Below are 24,060 nucleotides of genomic sequence, written 5' to 3'. Positions count from 1 at the left end.
GCTGCAGTGAAAGCCCTCTAGCCTTGTGAATCAGTTGTAGAAATTGGTTTATGGCTTGTTTACCTTACTGCTCGGAGAGCAGGGGGGGTTGGCTGGAGGTGTCCTGGGTTGCCAGGGAGATATTTAACGAGGATGACTTCCTGACCTGCACTGAGGACAGATAGCAGCAGAATCGGATACTGGACCAGCATGATCAGAAAAAGTCACCAGACAGCAAAGGTAGAAAAGATAATTTTATTTTCATTATAGTGTTTGGAGTATGTCCACATTGAGAATCAGGTGCTCAACATTAAAAGTTTATATTAATTTACTTATTTATGGCATTTTATCCCACATTAATTAGGGTGTTTTGTGGCTCTACATGAGAATTGTGATGATATGATCCCTTGTTTCATATTGTTGACGGTCTGCATTTTCCGTATGGGTGGTATATTGGTGTATTAGGTTCTGCCCAGTGTAATATTTATGGTACAGTAAGGTTCTGAGTGTGTTTTTGCACAAAGTTGTGCATAGTGTTTTGCAGTTGAGCGATTGTGCTTAGAATATGCTTTGAGCAACCACTTTTTTCCTTGACATATGATACATATCTAATATCTAAATGTAATAAAGGGTATTAATTGTGACTTTTTTATTTTTATTTCTTTATTTTTTCTGTGTGTTATCAGACAATTATGGATTTAAGCTCCACCCCTGGCCCCACCCCTAACCCCACCCCCTTTAGCCTCCCCAAACAGTTGGGCCACCGACCACCTATGCCTAAATGTAATGTAACTGTTCAGCACTCTCATCTCTGATCCCTTCTTTCCCAAGCACAGCACCCCGCCTAACCTTGAAAACCAAAGTCTCCCAGACAGCCAATCTCTCCTTCTCTCCCACCTAGGGCCTCTTTTACTAAAACACGTAGGCGCCTACGCGTGCCAAATCGGAGTTACCACCTGACTACCATGTGGCTCTTGTGATAATTTTCATGTTTCAGGTAGGAGAGGGGTTGACCACTCTATTTGGCCATTGGAAATATTGGAAATTTGTCCAATGTTTATAATTATTGGAAACTGGAAAAGGAAGAAGGGAAAACCTTTCACGTTCTAAATAAGCACATGTATTTGAAAACGGTTAACAGTCGTAGTTTGACAAATGTATACAATGTTGTTAAATGTCGACATAGTTTGACTCACAAGAAGTCGTAAAGAGAGATTTCTGCGTATAATTTTAAATTATGGCTCACAACCCACCACTATTTAGAGGGAACATTGATTCTAAAGAGTAACTTTTGGGGGTAGGGCAGTTGCAGGGGGTAGGTTTTAGAGGTAGGATAGTTTGCGGGGTGGTTGAAGAACTACGTGGGGTAGGTTTTTGGAGTGTGGCAGTTTTGTAGGATAAGGGTCAATTGCAAAGGCGTAGTTTATGGGGTAGTAGAGCAGTAGCATGGTATAGTTTTGGGGTATACCAGAGGTTTTTGGGGTGGTGGGGCAGTTTGGAGGATTGAGAGAATAAAGAACAGGCAGAGGCAGTATGAAAGAAGAAATTGCCTAGCTACTATATCTATCTATATATATATATATAAAAGGCACCTCCAACGATCCAATGAAGCCTCAAGCCGGAAACTTGAGGCACCAGAGATATCCAGTTTATCTGAAGGGGGACTTGTTCTGCAGTCCCTCCCCTTCATTAATGCTGGCTGTTGTTAAAAACAGTGAAGGGGATCATGCAGGGACCCAGCTTCAGGCTGCCTTGCAAACAGCAAATGAGGGCGGCCGCCGGGAACAACTGAAACAAAAGCCAAAACAAAGCTTCAAGAACCCTGAAACTGGTCCCTCCCTACTCCCCTTCACTGTTTTTTAACAACAGCCAGCACTAATGAAGGGGAGGGCCACCCTGCAGCACACTTCCCCCTTCCACTGTCGGCAGGGTTGCGGTTAAGCCGCAGAATTGGGCGGCTTTTCGGGAACGGCTGCGGGGAAATTTCGAGTCGCGTGGGTTGCGGGGATTTGGGCGGGGTTTTCGAGCGGCCGCGGTGCGGGATTGGGTGGGCTTTTGCGGCCGCCGATTGGCCGGTTTTCCCGCTGCCGGGGCTTCTGTTGGTCCAATTTGGTCCAATAGAAGCCTTTCAGGGGCGGGGTTGACGTCAGGGGTGACGTCGGGAGCGGGGCTAGTGACGCGGGAGGCGGGGTTAGTGATGCAGGGGGCGGGGTTTGGTGACACGGGGGGCGGGGGTTGGCTGCGGGCGGTTTTTGGGCGGGTTTACGGCTGGTTTTGGGCTGGGAAAATTTTTCCCAGCTGGCAACCCTGCCCCCTTCACATAGGAGCACAAAAGACTGAAACTTTTTTTTCTCCCAGTCTTTGCAGTCGGCAGCAGCTCACAGGTTCTAAATCTACCCCCTTACCAGTCAACTGGGAAATATTACAGCTCAGCCTCAGCACGTACACAGCAGCAGGCTTCAGTGCAACACTGAACCAGAGCACGGGCTGTAGCACACGTCCTGCTTGCACTGTGGGGCCACAGACACTGACAAAGGGTAAGGTTGCCAGATGGGAAAAATTTTCCCCACCCAAAATCAGTCTTAAACCAGCCCAAAACCCGCCCAATGTCAAACCCCGCCTCCAATGTCATCGACCCGCCTCCGTCACCGACCCCGCCCCCTGACGTCACCTCTGACGTCATTTCCACGCCCCCAACGACACCTCTGGCGTCATAAACCCCGCCCCCGATGTCAACCCCGCCCCGGAAAAGCTTCTATTGGACCAAATTGGACCAATAGAAGCCCCGGAAAAGCTTCTATTGGACCAAATTAGACCAATAGAAGCCCCGAAAAAAGAGCCCACACCCTGCACAGCTGCAGTGAAAAAGAAGCCCAATTTCCCGCAGCCCGCAACCTTCGATAATTTCCCACATCCTGGCTTAAAAACCAGCCCAATTGGGTGGGAAACCAGCCCACCTGGCAACTCCGTGCATGGCACCAGAGAGAGGGGGGGGGGGGAAGGGGGTCCAGGAATGAGAGGGGGGCAGGGGCTGCAGGGATGACAGATGGGGGAGGGGGTCCTGAGAACAGAGAGGGGGGTCCTCACACCAGTGAGGTGGGGATGGAAGGGGGGTCCTGAGACCATAAAGGGGGGGAAGGGCATACAGGACGAGGGGGAGCAGCAGCGACCTCAGGGGGGGGGTATGGAGGGAGGAGCACTGCCTACGACGACCTCGGGGGGGGGGGGGGTTGAGGGGAGGAGCGCTGGCACCCTGGGGGGGGGTGGAGGGGTCACCAGCGCCGCTTTGACGAAAACCTTGCCAGCGCCCGTTTCATTTGTGCCAGAAACGGGCCTTTTTTACTAGTTTCATTATATGTAAGTTTCTTTGTTACAGAAGCTGAAATCAATATCAGAAGGATGGAATCCCCTTGCAAACAGCAATAAGATAGAAAAAGTAGGGAAATGATCAAACAAAGATCAATCGATCCAATAACTAAAAAAAAGTTTTAATGCATAAATACCGTGTCTTTGCAGTCTTTGACCTTGTTTCTTTAATTTTATGTGCGGCAGTCAGGTTTGGCTGCATCTGATCGTTCAACATCATTTGTTGTCGGTGACACGTTCATTAGATTGCTCCTGACTCAGGCGTTGTTGCCAAATCATGGCCGTGTCGAGTCTTTTATCTTTGTGCAATGGTTAGTTATGCATTAAAAGTTTTATCGTTACTGGAATGATTCATCTTCGTTTGATCATTTCCCAACTTTTTCCCATCTTATTCTTCTTACAGTTGTTGAAATTACATGGGCCTTTTTGGGGGGAGTGAGGGGGAAGAGGTTATTTCTCAGCAACCCCCAGTGATGCATGTAGGAAAAAAGAACCCGAATTATAGCTTCGTCATGCAAGGTTCCACGTTAGGAGTTACGGACCAAGAAAGGGATCTGGGTGTCGTCGTCGATAACACACTGAAACCTTCTGCTCAGTGTGCTGCTGCGGCTAAGAAAGCGAGTAGAATGTTGGGTATTATCAGGAAAGGTATGGAAAACAGGTGTGAGGATGTTATAATGCCGTTGTATCGCTCCATGGTGCGACCGCACCTTGAGTATTGTGTTCAATTCTGGTCGCCGCATCTCAAGAAAGATATAGTAGAATCGGAAAAGGTGCAGCGAAGGGCGACTAAAATGATGGCGGGGGTGGGACGACTTCCCTATGAAGAAAGACTAAGGAGGCTAAGGCTTTTCAGCTTGGAGAAGAGAGATGGCTGAGGGGAGACATGATAGAGGTATATAAAATAATGAGTGGAGTGGAACAGGTGGATGTGAAGCGTCTGTTCACGCTTTCCAAAAATACTAGGACTAGGGGGCATGCGATGAAACTACAGTGTAGTAAATTTAAAACAAACCGGAGCAAATATTTCTTCACCCAACGCATAGTTAAGCTCTGGAATTCGTTGCCGGAGAACGTGGTGAAGGCGGTTAGCTTAGCAGAGTTTAAAAAGGGGTTAGACAGTTTCCTAAAGGACAAGTCCATAAACCACTACTAAATGGACTTGGGAAAAATCCACAATTCCAGGAATAACATGTATAGAATGTTTGCACGTTTGGGAAGCTCACCAGGTGCCCTTGGCCTGGATTGGCCGCTGTCGTGGACAGGATGCTGGGCTCGATGGACCCTTGGTCTTTTCCCAGTGTGGCATTACTTATGTATTTACGTGGCCCATTTTTTAATTCAAATGTGCCTTTTTACTGTTTTTTTTGGCCACATGCCAAGTTTCATCACTTTCGTTAAATTTTCAGATAGTTATATTGTTCCCAGACATTCTTGACCCCTTTTTATGTAATTCTTTCCAACTTCTGTTGGGTTGGAAAGAGCAAAGCACTCTCAGTTTTCTCCAGTCGCAATACAGCTGCAGTATTAGACATCTGTACTATGCAGGGTTTACAAAAATTCAGCCGAAAATGAAGAATGCCTGTCCTTCAAAGAAGTCAGATAAATGTTTACATAGAATACATTCTTGTTAAACCATGATAAATCATTCTGTATTTTTTTTTTCATTTGTGTTTGTGAATAGTTAATTTTTAGCCCTCTTCAAAAGGAAAGCAACAATGCACACTTAGAAGAAGAATGCAGAAATGACATTTTAGAAAGATAAGAGATTCTTCAGTATGCCAAAATCATGTTTGATTTTCAGAAAGGTTTTTACTTCATTCCAGTCTCAGTAATTCTTTAGCGTCAAACTTCTATGCTCTAAATGCATCCATTCTGCAGCTCCCCATTACCTCTCCGCTCTCATCTCTCCCTACATTCATCCCCGTGAACTCCGCTCACTGGACAAATCTCTCTCGTCCTCCCCCTTCTCCTCCACCGCTAACTCCAGGCTTCGTCCCTTTTCCCTCGTGGCACCTTATGCCTGGAATAGACTTCCTGAGCCTGTACGTCTAGCTCCATCTCTACCTGTTTTCAAATCTATGCTGAAAACCCACCTTTTCACCACTGCTTTTGGCTCCTAGCCACTATTTTTTTAAAAATTTTTGCTACATTTGTACCCCGCACTTTCCCACTCATGGCAGGCTCAATGCGGCTTACATGGGGCAATGGAGGGTTAAGTGACTTGCCCAGATTCACAAGGAGCTGCCTGTGCCGGGAATGGAACTCAGTTCCTCAGTTCCCCAGGACCAAAGTCCACCACCCTAACCACTAAGCCACTGTTGCTACTATTTGAGATTCTACATAGAATGTTGCTATTCCACTAGCAACATTCCATGTAGAAGTCAGCCCTTGCAGATCACCAATGTGGCCGCGCAGGACGTCAGACTCACAGAAACAGAAGCCTGCGCAGCCTTCTACCTGGAATGTTGCTAGTGGAATAGCAACATTCCATGTAGAATCTCCAATAGTAGCAACATTCCATGTAGAATCTCCAATAGTATCTATTTTATTTTTGTTACATTTGTACCCTGCGCTTTCCCACTCATGGCAGGCTCAATGCGGCTTACATGGGCCAATGGAGGGTTAAGTGACTTGCCCAGAGTCACAAGGAGCTGCCTGTGCCGGGAATGGAACTCAGTTCCTCAGTTCCCCAGGACCAAAGTCCACCACCCTAACCACTAAGCCACTCCTCCACTTTCAATTGCCCTCCCCTTGTTCCTTCTCACCCAGTACTTCCCTCGCCCTTAATTGTCTTGTCTGTCTGTATTATTTTTAGATTGTAAGCTCTATTGAGCAGGGACTGTCTCTCTATGTCAGGTGTTCAGCACTGCGTGCGTCTGGTAGCGCTATACAAATGTTAATAATAATAATAATAATAATAAAATGTCTAGTGCACTGTGAGGCCCTTTTACAAAGCGGCGGTAAGCCCAATGCGGGTTTAACCATGCGCCAAGTTGGAGCTACCGCCAGCCCAACGCGGGCGCTGGCAATAGTTCCAGCCCCAGCTCACGCCATTTTCCATGCTGGGGGGAAAATAAGGGTTCGACTTTTTTTTGCATGGCGGTTACCTGGCCGTAATCGGGCAGCGCAGTGCGATACCAGGTTACCACCAGGGAGCCCTTACCGCTACCTCAGTGGATAGCAGTAAGTGTTCCACCCGCATGCCCATGCAGTAAGAGCAATCTTACCGCATGCCGTGTATTTTTTGCAGCCTTCTTACCTCCTGCGGTAAAAAGGGGCCTCAGTGTACGACAAAAACAGACGCTTCTTCAGGGCCCTGTTTACAGCAGCTTGGTAAGAGGTTTATTTTAGAAACGGTGTTCATGTTTTAGACTCCATAAACCAGCATTTAGATGTTCATACATTACATCATACTAGACATATCCTGCTAATACCGTGAATAGTTCCAAGTGGATTACATATCAAACAAGAGTTACATACCAGCTTATTTTCGAAAAAGAGAAGGACGCCCATCTTTTGACACAAATCGGGAGATAGGCTTCCTTCTCCCACAGGTGCCCAAATCGGTATAATCGAAAGGCGATTTTGAGCGCCCCCAACTGCAGTCCGCCGCTGGGACGAACAAAGTTCACGGGGGCGTGTCAGAGGCATAGCGAAGGCGGGACTGGGGAGTGTTTAATCGGCCGAGGAGAGATGGCCGTCCTCGGCCGATAATGGAAAAAAGAAAGGCGTCCCTGGCGAGGATTTGGTCCGCTTTATTTGGTCTCTTTTTTTTTTTTTTTTAGGACCAATTCACAAAAAAGTGCCCGAACTGCCGAGATGACCACCGGAGGGAATCGGGGATGACCTCCCCTGACTCCCCCAGTGGTCACTAACCCCCTCCCACCCTAAAAAAAAAACAACTTTAAAAACTTTTTTCCCAGCCTCTATGCCAGCCTCAAATGTCATACTCAGGTCCATCGCAGCAGTATACAGGTCCCTGGAGCAGTTTCGGTGGGTGCAGTGGACTTCAGGCAGGCGGACCCAGGCCCATCCCCCCCCCTACATGTTACACTTGTGGTGGAAAATGGGAGCCCTCCAAAACCCACCCGAAACCCACTGTACCCACATGTAAGTGCCCCCCTTCACCCCTTAGGGCTATGGTAGTGGTGTAGAGTTATGGAGTGGGTTTTGAGGGGCTCAGCACCCAAGATAAGGGAGTTATGCACCCGGGAGCAATTTTTGAAGTCCACTGCAGTGCCCCTTAGGGTGCCCGGTTGGTGTTCTGGCATGTGAGGGGGACCAGTGCACTACAAATGCTGGCTCCTCCCATGACCAAAGGGCTTACATTTCGCCAGGTTTGAGATGGCCAGGCCCGGTTTCCATTATGGCCGAAAACCGAAGCCACCCATCTCTAAACCCTAACTGTATTATCAAAACAAAAGATGGACGCTCATCTCGTTTCGAAAATACGGTTGGCCCCACCCCTTAGCGGCACCGTCCTCGGAGATGGGCGCCCCAATCGAAAATGCCCTTCATAGTGTATGAATGTCTAAATCTTGATTTTGCAAAGCTGGGATACGAATGACTAAAACTAATATGTGAAATGGAGGGCAACATATTAAACGTTTCTAAATAAATAAATATATAAGGCTAGGGGGCACGGTCTGGGTACGTTGTGTGTTGGACTGGGGTGGACCTAAATAATAAACATTTATACCCCCATTTCACAAGCAGATTGCAAAAATGTCCAAAATGACAGATGTCAGGATCTAGACCTGCTATCTGGGACGTCTAGGTGTCAGAGAGGTGCACCTATTGAGTAGCAATCCACTGAAGGAATTAACCTCCTCCCCCCTTTTACAAAGCTATGCTAGCAGCTGCTGGTGCAGTAATGCCGACGCAGCCCGTTCAAAGTGAATGGGGTTTGTGTAGGCAGGCCGCTAGCGCGGCTTTGGAAAAGGAAGGGGTAAGGGAGGTCACCTCCCAAACACACCACACACCCCCATTAAAGTGAAACTGGCAAGGGATACCAGGCTCTGTGACAGCTTTGGGAAAACTAAGCGTTTATATTTCTAAAATGGCTGACATGTTACAGCACGTAATGATTTGGGGCTAGATTCAGTAAACGGTGCTCAGAAATTAGCATAAATAAAACCTGGTGCTCAACAGTATTCCGTACTGGGCACCCAAAGATGAACACTCATCACAGAATAACACTGAGTGACGATTTCAGCACCCAAATTTGAGCACCAGGACATACACTGGCTGAAACCAGGGTGTAGTTCCCAGCGCTCAGTTCGGGCAAAAATCCCCAGTATGCTGTAACACTGTGTGCAAATTTTAGAACAGCCCCTAAACTGGGGGTCCCAAAAAACAGCAAGGCAATCGATCTGCAAACTCCAATGTGGACAAACAAAACAGCAGATCAAGATAAACGTGAAGATTTTATTGATATCATATACCAGAGTATTGCCCGACACAGGCCGTGTTTCGCCCAAAAGGGCTGCGTCAGGGGCTAAATTATTAAATGTTCCAACTGGAAATATGATTTATACACATCAAACACTAAGGACATATAGTAAAAAAACCAGCAAGGTGACCACAACTTTTGTATAACGATCAACCAAACACCTCACAACTCTGAATACTGTGAGGTGTTTGGTTGATCGTTATACAAAGGTTTTGGTCACCTTGCTGGTTTTTTACTATATATGTCCTTCATGTTTGATGTGTATAAATCATATTTCTAGTTGGAACATTTAATAATTTAGCCCCTGATGCAGCCCTTTTGGGCGAAACACGGCCTGTGTTGGGCAATATTCTGGTATATGATATCAATAAAAGCCCCTAAACTGGCCAGACACCTTTCATGGTCATGCCCAATTCTGGGTTGCGTGCTATGGGATTTAGGCGCACATTGTTATAGAATAGCACACAGCAAGAAATTCAAATTTGTGCCAATTAGCACCTAATTATTGACACTAATTGGCTCATTAGCCAATTTAGTTGGGTAAATATCTTAGATCAGCACCTAATTTTGGGCACCGTATACAGAATCCAGGGGGGGGGGGGGGTTATGTTTGCCATTTCATAACATAAACGTTCATGTAATGTCACAGGGATGTTCATATTCCTGTTGTGCCCCCTTGATTATTTAATCTTTAAAAGTCCACAGAATCTTGCTTTTAGTTATTACGGAGCAAGTTCCTCGGCTGTAACTCTTTTCACGCAAGGAACACAGCCCCACGGCTCGCATGCCTCATCAGCAGTCCCTAATTACTGCTCACCATAATTAACAAATCTTTATTACAAAGCTTATTACTTTGCTATGAACATGTATACTCTGGAGGAAAGGAGAAAGAGGGGTGATATGATACAGACGTTCAAATATTTGAAAGGTATTAATCTGCAAACGAACCTTTTCCGGAGATGCGAAGGCGGTAGAACGAGAGGACATGAAATGAGATTGAGGGGGGGGCAGACTCAAGAAAAATGTCAGGAAGTATTTTTTCACGGAGAGAGTAGTGGATGCTTGGAATGCCCTCCCGCGGGAGGTGGTGGAGAGGAAAACGGTAACGGAATTCAAACATGCGTGGGATAAACATAAAGGAATCCTGTTCAGAAGGAATGGATCCTCAGGAGCTTAGCCGAAATTGGGTGGCAAGAGCCGGTAGTGGTAGGCGGGGATAGTGCTGGGCAGACTTATACGGTCTGTGCCAGAGCCAGTGGTAGGAGGCGGGGCTGGTGGTTGGGAGGCGGGGATAGTGCTGGGCAGACTTATACGGTCTGTGCCAGAGCCGGTGGTAGGAGGCGGGGCTGGTGGTTGGGGGGCGGGGATAGTGCTGGGCAGACTTATACAGTCTGTGCCCTGAAAAAGACAGGTACAAATCAAGGTAAGGTATACACAAAAAGTGGCACATATGAGTTATCTTGTTGGGCAGACTGGATGGACCGTGCAGGTCGTTTTCTGCCGTCATCTACTATGTTACTATGCTATCTTAAAATTTCTTAAATTGTTAACTTTCAAATCAGTTAACTTAAAAGTGTACCTCGCTCAGTATATTTCACATCAGGACATCTGCTGACAAGGCCATGTTTCGCATTGCTGCTTCAGGGCTCGGTCCTGACAAATGCCGTAGGTCACGTTCCAGATATCTTCTCCTTTAAAGAACATGAGCTACGGCATTTGTCAGGACCGAGCCCTGAAGCAGCAATGCGAAACATGGCCTTGTCGACAGAGGTTCTGGTATGAAATATACTGAGATAGGTACACTTTCAAGTTAACTAATTTAAAAGATAACAATTTAAGAAATTTTAAGATAGCAAGTAATAAGTTTTGTAATAAAGATTTGTTAATTATGGTGAGCGGTAGTTAGGGACCGATGATGAGTCATGGGAGCCGAGGGGCTGTGTTCCTCACACGAAAAGAGTCACAGCCGAGGTTTTTGCTACCACAGTAACTGAGCTATACCTTAAGATGGCCCTTGATTATTTAGACATTAATTTTTCTGAAATGAACATTCCTGCCACACGTATCTGGTGAATGAATGGCGATTTCTCTGTGAAATTTAGAACAGGCTCTACATCGGCAGATCCTGTCCTAAGAAAATAGCGTAACTTGAGATGTCCTGACCCAGATGCCTCCAGTCCCATCTGTAAATCCTTTTAAAAATGCCGCTCCACAGCACTTTGTTTAATCTATGAAAAATGTCCGTATCTTCCCGTCTTAGAGCCCTACATCCACTCGTACCTCCCAGCCCCTAAGTTTGATCGTCAGAGCCCTATTACAAAATCCTAGAGAAACTTCCCGTTTCCAGACATACAGGATAGAAAGCCAAACACCTACTTGAATACGATTTATCATATTCGTATTTTCCCACTACAAAGTGAGGGAGAGACATGAGAAGTCCAGCCGCGCAGACAAGCAGAGCACCGCAGCCAATCACACGGGGCCTGTGAACTCGACTCCCAACGTAACTCACGAAAACGATTAGTGCTGTGTTTCCAAACTGCAAAACATAAAATTCAATTAAACAGTCAGTAGGGGACATTTCTTGGCAAGACTTCACTTCATTACTCTTCACACTTTATAAAATTTCTTTGGTTTACAGTGTTTAAAATAAAACTGTTATGCCCTGCAGGGCCTCTTCCTTTCCTATTCTGAATTTATCATCTACATTATTTGACAGATATATTTTCACTACACGGAGACCAAGATCTACAGCCGCTTACAGCAACGAAAAGAGCAGCAAATGCTTTTGTACTTTGACCTTCCCTCCAATCCTAGGGGTCAATACTTATGGACTTATTTATTTTAAACCTTAAAAATCTACTACTACTATTACTACCGTGTTTCCCCGAAAATAAGACACTGTCTTATATTAATTTTTGCCCTCAAAAATGCGCTAGGCCTTATTTTCAGGGGCTGTCTTATTTTTTGGGGAAACATCGGGGTTGGCCCGCCCGCCCTCCGTCGCTCCCGGAACTAACCTTAAACGCCTCCTTTCACCTTCGCAGCAAGCAGCAGCAGGGCAGGCCACTCCTTCCTTCCGTGTCCCGCCCTTGCCTGACGTAACATTCGCGAGGGCGGGGCACTGAAGGAAGGAGAGGTCTGCCCTGCTGCTGCTTGCTGCGAAGGTGAAAGAAGGCATTTAAGGTTAGTTCCGGAAGCGACGGAGGATGGGTGGAGGGGGGCCCGGCGACCTCGGGTGGGGGGGGGGGCGGCCCGGGGGCGGCCTTGTCCGGCTCTCAGCAGCCCTGCTTGCAAACAAAAATTTGCTAAGTCTTACTTTCGGGGGAGGCCTTATATCTACCAATTCAGGAAAACCTCTACTAGGTCTTATTTTCGGGGGATGTCTTACTTTCGGGGAAACAGGGTACTTAACATTTCTAAAGCGCTACTAGGGTTACGCAGCGCTGTACAATTTAACATAGAAGTACAATCCCTGCTCAAAGGAGCTTACAATCTAAAAGACGCGTGAGCAGTCAGACCGATAGGGGCAGTCAAATTGGGTCAGTCTGGAATTCCTGAAAGGTAAGAGTTAGGTGCCGAACGCAGTGTTGAAGAGGTAGGCTTTAAGCAAAGACTTGAAGATGGGCAAGGAGGGGGCTTGGTGTAAGGACTCGGGGAGGTTGTTCCAAGCATAGGGTGAGACGAGGCAGAATGAGCGGAGCCTGGAGTTGGCGGTGGTGGAGAAGGGTAATGAGAGGAGGGATTTGTCCTGTGAACGGAGGTTTCGGGCTGGAACGTAAGGGGAGATGAGGGTAGAGAGATAGTGAGGGGCAGCAGACTGAGTGCATTTGTAAGTAAGAAGGAGAATCTGCACATATATGGCATGTATGTTCAATGAATTGTGGATCTACACCAGTTTGGGACTGGCCTAATAGCTGAGTGGAGGACCCTATATTTGATTCCCAGGTTATGTTTTTGTTCCCTGGTTTAGCTGGCGCTAGGGATGCTGCAGAGGCAATATTTACAGCCCCAGAGGGGGAGAAAGTCTTAGTCATTGCACAATAGCGCTGCGTACGACTGGTAGCGCTATAGAAGTGATTTATAGTAGTAGTAGTAATAGTGACCCTAGTGGTCAAATTTAGGGATGGGAGTAACTGGCGAGGTAATTAAATTTGCTGATGACACAAAGTTATTCAAAGTCGTTAACTCGCGACAGGATTGTGAAAAATTACAGAAGGACCTTATCAGACTGGGAGACTGAGCGGCTAAATGGCAGATGACGTTTAATGTGAGCAAGTGCAAGGTGATGCATGTGGGGAAAAAGAACCCAAATTATTGCTACGTCATGCAAGGTTCCACGTTAGGAGTTACGGACCAAGAAAGGGATCTGGGTGTCGTCGTCGATAATGCACTGAAACCTTCTGCTCAGTGTGTTGCTGCGGCTAGGAAAGCGAATAGAATGCTGGGTGTTATTAGGAAAGGTATGGAAAACAGGTGTGAGGATGTTATAATGCCGTTGTATCACTCCATGGTGCGACCGCACCTTGAGTACTGTGTTCAATTCTGGTCACCGCATCTTAAGAAAGATATAGTAGAACTGGAAAAGGTGCAGCGAAGGGCGACTAAAATGATAACGGGGATGGGACGACTTCCCTATGAAGAAAGACTAAGGAGGCTAGGGCTTTTCAGCTTGGAGAAGAGACGGCTGAGGGGAGACATGATAGAGGTATATAAAATAATGAGTGGAGTGGAACAGGTGGATGTGAAGCATCTATTCACGCTTTCCAAAAATACTAGGACTAGGGGGCATGCGATGAAACTACAGTGTAGTAAATTTAAAACAAATCGGAGAAACGTTTTCTTCACCCAATGCATAATTAAACTCTGGAATTTGTTGCCAGAGAATGTGGTGAAGGTGGTTAGCTTGACAGAGTTTAAAAAGGGGTTAGACTGTTTCCTAAAGGACAAGTCCATAAACCACTACTAAATGGACTTGGGAAAAACCCACAATTCCAGGAATAACATGTATAGAATGCTTGTACGTTTGGGAAGCTTGCCAGGTGCCCTTGGCCTGGATTGGCCGCTGTCGTGGACAGGATGCTGGGCTCGATGGACCCTTGGTCTTTTCCCAGTGTGGCATTACTTATGTACTTATGTCCTCTACTTGGCTCACTTTTATTACATAGAGCAGTGATTTAACCTATTGTGATGTCATAGTGGCTCATTCCACCAATAAGAGCCAACCTCATTAGTGATGTCACAATGGCTTGATTGTATAGAATGTTTGTACGTTTGGGAAGCTCGCCAGGTGCCCTTGACCTGGATTGGCCGCTGTCGTGGACAGGATGCTGGGCTCGATGGACCCTTGGTCTTTTCCCAGTGTGGCATTACTTATGTACTTATGTAATCTTGTCTAGAGAGGGTTCTGAAGTTTGTGGCACCTGGCAGAGGCCTGAATTGAGGAGATTTAAAATAAAGGGTGAAACCCAGGCAGATCTGAATGAGGCTCATGGTACTGTGGCCCAAGAGAAGCGGATTCTAATTCAGCTGGTTCTGGGGAGGTTGCAGCTTGTCTATATTCTTCCTTCTAGCTTCTCTGGTTGTGGATATCTGAGGACACCACAACCCACCAGGGCTTTGGCTTCTGCCACCCTATTTTCCTTCAATCCGCAAGTCAGAAGGGATACGCCAATGTGCAACATCACGATTTACGTACGGTACATATGTACCACCTCAGACTACAACTATTTCTTCATCTCTTTACTTCCTCTTCCAGATGCTACCCTGTTTCCCCGAAAGTAAGACATCCCCCGAAAATAAGACCTAGTAGAGGTTTTCCTGAATTGGTAGATATAAGGCCTCCCCCGAAAGTAAGACCTAGCAAATTTTTGTTAGAAAACAGGGCCGCTGAGAGCCGGACAAGGCCGCCCCCGGGCCGCCCCCCCTCCACCCATCCTCCGTCGCTTCCGGAACTAACCTTAAATGCCTTCTTTCACCTTCGCAGCAAGCAGCAGCAGGGCAGACCTCTCCTTCCTTCCGTGCCCCGCCCTCGCGGACGTTACATCAGGCGAGGGCGGGACACGGAAGGAATGAGTGGCCTGCCCTGCTGCTGCTTGCTGTGAAGGTGAAAGGAGGCGTTTAAGGTTAGTTCCGGGAGCGACGGAGGGCGGGCGAGCCAACCCCGATCCAACCCCGATGTTTCCACGAAAAATAAGACAGTCCCTGAAAATAAGACCTAGCGCATTTTGGGGGGCAAAAATTAATATAAGACAGTGTCTTATTTTCGGGGAAACACGGTAGTCCTTCCCAATCTCTTTCCCCAATGCAAACCGTTCCAAACTTCAGGTCCTCCTCCATAACTCCACCTCTCCAGTCATTCTCTCAGATGCCTTGTTCATCTCCAACTTCCAAAATGTCCTCATCTCACCCAGCCATCACCATCCTCCTTGAACGCAGCTCATCCTCTCCTTTTTACAGCTGGTGATATCAATGCCAACTCTCATCCCAGCTGTACACGTCAACACGTTACCAATCCAAAGTTATCCCCCTATCAGTTTCCCTTGCTTCCTTGGAAATGCCCAATCTATTTCCAGCAAGCTCACTTATATTGATGACATATTTATCGTTTATGCTCTCCATCTTCCTGAAACTTGGCCTTCCCCTGAGGGCTTTGCTAGAGATTATGAGGTAACCTTTTCTTCCACGCAAGTCAATCAGAAGGCCATGGGCATTTGGCAGAATGCTACCTTACCCCCCCTGAAAGTTTCATTACTTTCTTACTTCTCAATCCCACTTCATCCATCTGTTCATCTCACTGTCTCTCCAGATAGCTGTCACTTATCAACCCTCTCATGTCTCCCTCGCTCATCTACTTGAATTCCTGGTTTTCCTTATCCTTGAACCAATTTCTTCTTCTTTTACTCTGCGGTACCTTAACTTCTGTGCTGATGACCCCTATAATTGTTATCAAAATTATCTGCCCCATGTCATGGAAATAGTGGAAAAGTACTTGTGACCTGGACTGGCCACTGTTGGAAGCAGGATACTGGGCTAGTTCTAAAGCCCTGTCAGCCACAGCCTCAATATTCAATGCCAGGGCATGTCCGGGGATCAGCACTGAATATCCAGGTCAGTTCCATCTCCCAGAAGTTAACCAGGCACCGGCTGATATTCCAACCGGTGACCAGTTACCTCAGCAGATAAAGTTAGGACAACCTTTCTGCTGTCTTTTTTTTTTTTGTTGTTGTTACATTTGTACCCCGCGCTTTCCCACTCATGGCAGGCTCAATGCGGTGGGCAATGGAGGGTTAAGTGACTTGCCCAGAGTCACAAGGAGCTGCCTGTGCCGGGAATCAAACTCAGTTCCTCAGGACCAAAGTCCACCACCCTAACCACTAGGCCACTCCTCCACTGTTGCTACTATTTGAGATTCTACATGGAATGTTGCTATTCCACTAGCAACATTCCATGTAGAAGTCGGCCCTTGTGGCCGCGCAGGCTTCTGCTTCTGTGAGTCTGATGGCAGGACGTCGGACTCACAGAAACAGAAGCCTGCGCAGCCTTCTACATGGAATGTTGCTAGTGGAATAGCAACATTCCATGTAGAATCTCCAATAGTATCTATTTTATTTTTGTTACATTTGTACCCCGAGCTTTCCCACTCATGGCAGGCTCAATGCGACTTACATGGGGCAATGGAGGGTTAAGTCACTTGCCCAGAGTCACAAGGAGCTGCCTGTGTCTGAAGTGGGAATCAAACTCAGTTCCTCAGTTCCCCAGGACCAAAGTCCACCACCCTAACCACTAGGCCACTCCTCCACTTTATGCTTTTACTTAACCAGTTAGCAGACTGAATATCACTACTAACCAGTTAAGTGCTGATTCCACCTCGGCACTAATTGGACAGTGTGGCAGAGCTGATATTCAGCGGCACTGTCCTGTTTAAGTGCTACTACGTGTTGGTGGACGGCCTGCTCAGTGTTGTCTAAGCAGGCAGGAGTCTCTCTTGCCCTTTTAAACCACTCCGAATATTGACCCCCTCAAAGCCTTAACTACAGCACCTGTATTGCTATTTATAGAGAGGTAAACCTAAGCAAACCCATTCTGCAATCAAAATATACTATATCAGAATCGTCAGCCGTGTGTCATGCAGGTAGTAGAAGAGTGAATAGGGACCCAAAAGGAGCAGAGACAAATTCAAACTCCAGCAACGGAGAAGCTTCTCACCAGCCACCAAGAGGCTACGGCAAGAAAAGGTGCCACAGGAATGGTAGCTAACAGGAGACAAGACAGCCTTGTCTAGCAATCTAAACTGCGGCATGCCACAGCTGCCGAGAAGTTACTATATCCAACCCGCAGAAAAGAGCTGGGGTTGACCGACAAGGTGAAACAGTGCCCAACAGGCAAAGGTGAAAATACGCTCCACAGTCTGACTGAACTGTGCTCAAGGGACAGAAACAAAGCTGCACTCATCAGGCAAGAGTAGGATCCGTGCTCAACGAGAAAAAAACGGATTGGCACTCAAAGCACACAAACTGAGCCACGCGCCACGGGCAGAGAAAGAGTTGAACACCTCTGGCAAAGATAGAAATGCGCAGAACAAGCAGAGAAAGAGTTGAACACCTCTGGCAAAGATAGAAATGCGCAGAACAAGCAGAGAAAAAGCTGAGAGTAACAAGAGGATGAGCAGTGCCCCACTGAAAGAGCTGGATGTTAGAGGTACCTGCAGAACTGAAGCTGCGGAAGCGATGGAACTGTGTATAAAATGCAGACAAGGAGCTGCTTTCCGTACGCAAACGAGGAGCTGCTTTCCACACGTCAACAAGGAGCTATGCTTCCTACGCAGACATGAAGCTGTGCAGCACCTGCAGTCACAGAGCTGTGCTCCACATACCACCCTGGAACTTTGCCCAATTTGCAGAGAAGAAATGTGCTAAATACACAGAGATGGAGGCTACACTCAACAGGCAGTGGAGCTGCGCTCTGCATGCAGACAGAGAGCTGCGTTCCATACGCAAAGAGAGAGCTGCATGCCACACACAGACAAGGAGCTACGTTCCACAGGCAGACACAGAGCCGTGTTCTACATGCAGACACAGGACTGCGCCCCACACTGAGACCCGCAGAGAAAGAACTACACTCAACATGTGACCATAGAGCTGCGTTCAACACGCAGAGATGAAAGGTTGCAGAATAAGTAGCAAAGGAACTTCACTCAGCATGCCATGATAGAGCTGTCCTCAACATACAGCGATGAAGCTAAAACCAATCTGGAACTGTGGAACCGTGCACAATATGCAGCGATGGAGCCGGGCCCAACATGCAGCGATGGAGCCGGGCCCAACATGCAGCGAAGGAACTGCATGGAATAATGAAGCCGCGTTCAACAAGCAGCAATAGAGCCAAATGCAGCGATGGAGCTGCGCTCAACATGCAGCGATGGAGCTGCGCTCAACATGCAGCGATGGAGCTGCGCTCAACATGCAGCGATGGAGCTGTGCTCAACATGGAGCGATGGAGCCGTGCCCAACATGCAGTGAAGGAACTGCATGGAATAATGAAGCCGCGCTCAACATGCAGCGATGGAGCCAAATGCAGCGATGGAGCCGCGCTCAACATGCAGCGATGGAGCCGCGCTCAACATGCAGCGATGGAGCTGCGCTCAACGTAGAGTGATGGAGCTGCGTTCAATGTAGAATGATGGAGCTGTGCTCAAATGGAGCGATGGAACTGTGCTCAACATGCAGCGATGGAGCTGTGCTCAACAAGCAAAATGCATAAATGGAGCCCTAGGGAACAGCCAGAGAAGGTGCTGCCAGGAGGTCAACAAGAAAGGAGCACAAATTGTGGAAATGCAGACCTGGCGCTGCACTCCCCTGGCCCAGAGGGACTAAAACTACAAGAAGAGAAAGCCCCGTGCCCCAAGAGACACTCTCGGCCCCCAAGTGGTCTCTGAGCCACAATGACCGCCCTCCTAGTGAAGGATACCAATGGGACTGTGAAGAAACAGTGTGTTTTAAGCCTGTATTAGATATTTTCCTGTTTTAATTGTCCTGAAGCTGAAAGATCCTTAAAGAGGTCAGCTCGGGGTTATGAAGGCCTTTACTCTGTGCAATATGCAGACTGGTACAATTGCAAATGTGCTGATTAAAGTGTTTGTGAGAGCGGAGCTGTCCAAGAAGATTCTAATGGACCATGGAACTCCCTTTATCTCAAAGGTCATTAAGCAAGATTTCAGAGAGCTTACAATTTCCCCTTTTAGATGTCAGTATATCATCTACAAGCAAACAACATGGTTGAACATTTTACAGAAGGCCTCAAACAAATGTTACACAAGGCAAAGAAAAGTATTTGGACCGTCTCTTGTTATACCATTTCTTAGTGATATGAGAAGAATCACAGAGATTTATAGCCTCTTCTCACTTTTGAACTTGTTTATAGTTAAAAGCATTACAGAATAAGAACTGTATCAGACCAAAAGGTCTACCTAGTTCAGAATCCTGTTTCTAACAGTGGCCAATCCAGGTCACAAGAATCTGGCAGAATCTCAACAATTAGTAACACTCCATACCATTAACCTCCAGGGATAAGCAGTGGCTTTTCCTAGATATATTTTAATAATGATTTGTGGACTTTTCTTCCACTAGTGCTGTCAAACTATACACAAAAGTATAAGCTACCCTCAAAAGTTTGAACTTTGTGCCTTACTCACTTTACTAAACCAGTATATTTTTAAATAACATAGACCTCAAATTTCCTGATAGGGAATAGTAAACTAACCAGCTTATTTTCGAAGGAGATCGCCGGCCATCTTCCGACACAAATCGGGAGATGGCCGGCGATCTCCTGAACCCGGCCAAGTCGGTATAATCGAAAGCCGATTTTGGCTGGCGCCAACTGCTTTTCCGTCGCGGAGCCGGCCAAAGTTCCCGGGGGCGTGTCGGAAGGGTAGCGAAGGCGGGAAACGGACGTGCCGGGGCGTGCTTAACAGATGGGCGCCCTCGGCCGATAATGGAAAAAAAGAAGGGCGTCCCTGGTGAGAATTTGGTCCACTTTATTTGGTCCCTTTTTTTTCAGGTCCAAGTCCCAAAAAAGTGCCCGAACTGACCAGATGACCACTGGAGGGAATCGAGGATCAGCTTCCCTGACTCCCCCAGTGGTCACTAACCCTCTCCCACCCTCAAAAAAACAACTTTAAAAACTTTTTTTGCCAGTCTCTATGCCAGCCTCAAATGTCATACTCAAGTCCCTGGAGCAGATTTAGTGGGTGCAGTGGACTTCAGGCAGACGGACCCAGGCCCATCCCCCCCTACTTGTTACACTTGTGGTGGAAAATGGGAGCCCTTCAAAACCCACCTGAAACCCACTGTACCCACATGTAGGTGCCCCCCTTCACCCCTCAGGGCTATGGTAGTGGTGTATAGTTGTGGGGAGTGGGTTTTGGGGGGGGGTTGGGGGGCTCAGCACCCAAAGTATGGGAGCTATGCACCTGAGACTAATTTGCGAAGTCCACTGTAGTGCCCCCTAGGGTGCCTGGTTGGTGCCTTGGCATGGGAGGGGGACCAGTGCACTACGAATCCTGGACCCTCCACCGACCAAATGCCTTGGATTTGTTCGTTTTTGAGATGGGCGCCATCGGTTTCCATTGTCGGCGAAAACCAAGGGCGCCCATCTCTAAATCCGGCGATCTCAGCATTTAGGTAGACCATCTCTAATGTTGACCTAAATGTTGAGATTTGGGCGCCCCCAACCGTATTATCGAAATGAAAGATGGACGCCCATCTTGTTCGATAATACGGTCAGCCCCGCCCCTTCACGGCACCGTCCTAGGAGATGGGCGCCCTTAGAGATGGGCATCCCCGGTCAAAAATGGCCCCTCCATGTATTAGAATATCCACTATCATACATGGGAATCCATTACTATCATAGGTCCTTATTTTATATAACGAAAGAGGAAGAAAAAAGAATCAGCATTAAGAACTCCCTCCACGTGGAGAAAATCTACTGATGCAAAACAAAAAAAAACACCCCTCAATCAACTGAATAGATCAAAGTGGAGGAGTGGCCTAGTGGTTAGAGTGGAGGAGTGGCCTAGTGTTAGGGTGGTGGACTTTGGTCCTGAGGAACTGAGTTTGATTCCCACTTCAGGCACAGGCAGCTCCTTGTGACTCTGGGCAAGTCACTTAACCCTCCATTGCCCCATGTAAGCCGCATTGAGCCTGCCATGAGTGGGAAAGCGCAGGGTACAAATGTAACAAAAATAAAATAGATACTATTGGAGATTCTACATGGAATGTTGCTACTATTTGAGATTCTACATGGAATGTTGCTATTCCACTAGCAACATTCCATGTAGAAGGCTGCACAGGCTTCTGTTTCTGTGAGAAGCAGAAGCCTGCGCGGCCACATTGGTGATCTGCAAGGGCCGACTTCTACATGGAATGTTGCTAGTGGAATAGCAACATTCCATGTAGAATCTCAAATAGTAGCAACAGTGGAGGAGTGGCCTAGTGGTTAGGGTGATGGACTTTGGTCCTGGGCAGGAACTGAGTTTGATTCCCACTTCAGGCACAGGCAGCTCCTTGTGACTCTGGGCAAATCACTTAACCCTCCATTGCCCCATGTAAGCCGCATTGAGCCTGCCATGAGTGGGAAAGTGCGGGGTACAAATGTAACAAAAATAAAATAGATACTATTGGAGATTCTACATGGAATGTTGCTATTCCACTAGCAACATTCCATGTAGAAGGCTGTGCAGGCTTCTGTTTCTGTGAGTCTGACGTCCTGCTACTTCCTGTTCCGGGTCAGAGGGAGCTGCAGCGAACGCGTGAAGTCAGGGAACTCTGAGCAGGCGCGCGCTGCGCCACCCCCCCCCCAGCGGCGCGCACCCGGGAGGGGGGGCCGTGCTGCATCGGGGGAGGGGGGGTGCTGCACCCAGGGGGGCGGGGTGCTGCCCCGGGTGTCCGCCCCCCTAGGAACGCCACTGCTAACCTCTTTAGGCTTTCCTCATATGAGGGTCTTTCCATCCCCTTAATCATTTTAGTTGCCCTTCTCTGAATTGTTTCCAATTCCACTAGACATCTTTTGAGATGCGGCAACCAGAATTGCACACAACACTCAAGGTGCGGTCTCACTATGGAGCGACCCAGAGGCATTATGATATTGTTTTCTCTGTTCCTTTCCTAATAATACCTAGGATTGTATTTGCTTTTTGGCCACTGCCATACACTAAGAATAAGATTTCAATGACACCTACATCTTTTTCCTGGGTGGTGACTACTAATGTAGAACCTATCATCCAGTGGCGTTCCTAGGGGGGCTGACACCCGGGGCGGATCGCTGATGCGCCCCGCCCCGGATGCAGCATGACCCCCCCCCCGGCGAAAGAACCCCCCCCCCAGGTGCACGCCGCTGGGAGGGTGCCGCGCGCGCGCCTGCCCGTCGTTCGTTCCATGCTCCCACTCTGCCCCGGAACAGGAAGTAACCTGTTCCGGGGCAGAAGGAGCATGGAATGAACGACGGAAAGGCGCGCGCGGCACCCTCCCAGCGGCGTGCACCCGGTGCGGACCGCACCCACTGCCCCCCCCTAGGAACGCCACTGCTATCATCATCCATCATCTATATATATAAAAGGCACCACCAACGTTCTATGAAGCCTCCAGCAGGAAGTGTGAAGCGCCAGAGATATCCGGTTTCCCCATGAGTGAAGGAAAACAGCACAGCACGAAATCTCACACAGTGAAGGACTCAGAGGGGGGAGGGGAGAGAGATGCCCTCACTCTCTCTGTAACACAAACACAGAACAGCAGGAAACTTAACACTGAAGGACTGGACTGGGAGGGGGGAGGGAGAAAAGGCAGAGGGCAGGGACACTCCCACATGCACACTCTGAAGAAAACCTTGCTAGCCCCCGTTTCATTTGCATCAGAAACGGGGCTTTTTTACTAGTATAGTAATAATTTGTGTTATTCTTCCCAATGTACATCACTTTACACATGTCCACATTAAATTTCATTTGCCATTTGGATACCCAGGCTACTAGTCTCCCAAGGTCCTCCTGCAATTTCTCAGAGTCTGCATACAGTCTAACAATGTTGAATATTTTTGTGCCATCTACAAATCTGATCACTTCATTCATCACTCTCATTTCCAGATCATTTACAAAAAAAGGTTAAAACGCACTGGTCCTAGTACAGATCCCTGTGGAACTCCACCACTATTCACATTCCTCCATCGAGAAATTGGCCATTTAACCCTACTCTCTATTAACCAATTCCCAGTCCACAACAGGACACTGCCTCCTATCCCAGGGCTTTTAAAATTCCACAGAAGAGTCTCACGAGGGACTTTTCTCAAAAGCTTTCTGAAAATCCAGATACACCATATCAACCAGCTCAACCTTATCTGCATATTATTTCACAAAGTCAAAAAGGTGTAGCAGATTGATCAGGCAAGACTTACTTTGGCTAAATCCATGTCGACCCTGTTCCAGTAAACTATGTTTGTCTGTAAGTTCAGCAACTTTGTTCTTTATAATAGTTTCCACTGTTTTGCCTGGCATGGACATCAGGTTCACCGGTATATATTTTCCCAGCTCACCCCCAGAGCCCTTTTTTAAAAACTAGTGTTAGATTGGCCACTTTCCAATCTTTAGGTACCACAGATGTTTTTATGATTGCTTACAGATTACTAATAGTAGATCTGCAATTTCTTATTTGAGTTCTTTCGGTACTCTGGGATTAATACCATCCGGTCCAGGAAATTTGCTGCTCTTTAGCTAGTCAATTTAGTCTATTTTATCTGTCAGGTTCATCAAGATTTGTTTCAGAATGAGCATTGTTGGCAATACCGCGTGGGAATTGCTAGCACTGTTTGGGAAAAGAGGTCCCAAGCTTCTATAGAATAGGTACTTATTTCCTAGGCTGTTTCTTATTTATTTGTTACATTTGTACCCCACATTTTCCCACCTATTTGCAGGCTCAATGTGGCTTACATAGTCCCGTAGAGGCTGTTGCCAATTCGGTTGGTGACAGATACAAAGTTATATTGTGATCAGATGAGGTAGGTTTGGATCAGGCATCAGCGGGATCGAAAGAAGTGAAGATGATAAATTGTCCAGAACGGTCATTAGTTGTGCTGTGTTGCTGGGTGCTGGTCTTTTACGTTGGATCGTTGGGATAGGCCTTTTTGAAGAGGTAAGTTTTGAGTGATTTTCTGAAGTTTAAATTGGTCACGGATTTTTCTGACAGCATTTGAGAGACCGTTCCATAGTTGTGCGC

At 47.4% G+C, this 24,060-nt stretch overlaps 1 protein-coding gene across 5 annotated transcripts in view; it reads right to left on the bottom strand.

Annotated features, from left to right (window-relative positions):
- Positions 1 to 24,060, bottom strand: part of SLCO2B1 (solute carrier organic anion transporter family member 2B1) — a 208,249-nt gene that overhangs the window by 129,633 nt on the left and 54,556 nt on the right. For all 5 annotated transcript variants that reach the window (XM_030199987.1, XM_030199988.1, XM_030199990.1 and 2 more), the window contains exon 4: positions 11,177 to 11,339. In XM_030199987.1, the coding sequence (XP_030055847.1) occupies positions 11,177 to 11,339 (163 nt within the window). The remainder of the gene's footprint in view (positions 1 to 11,176; positions 11,340 to 24,060) is intronic.

The sequence above is a fragment of the Microcaecilia unicolor genome, chromosome 4 (assembly GCF_901765095.1).
Source record: "Microcaecilia unicolor chromosome 4, aMicUni1.1, whole genome shotgun sequence".
Lineage (NCBI taxonomy): Eukaryota > Metazoa > Chordata > Amphibia > Gymnophiona > Siphonopidae > Microcaecilia > Microcaecilia unicolor.
The sequence above is the reverse complement of the archived record's forward strand: the minus strand, read 5'-3'. Positions and strand labels throughout refer to the sequence as shown.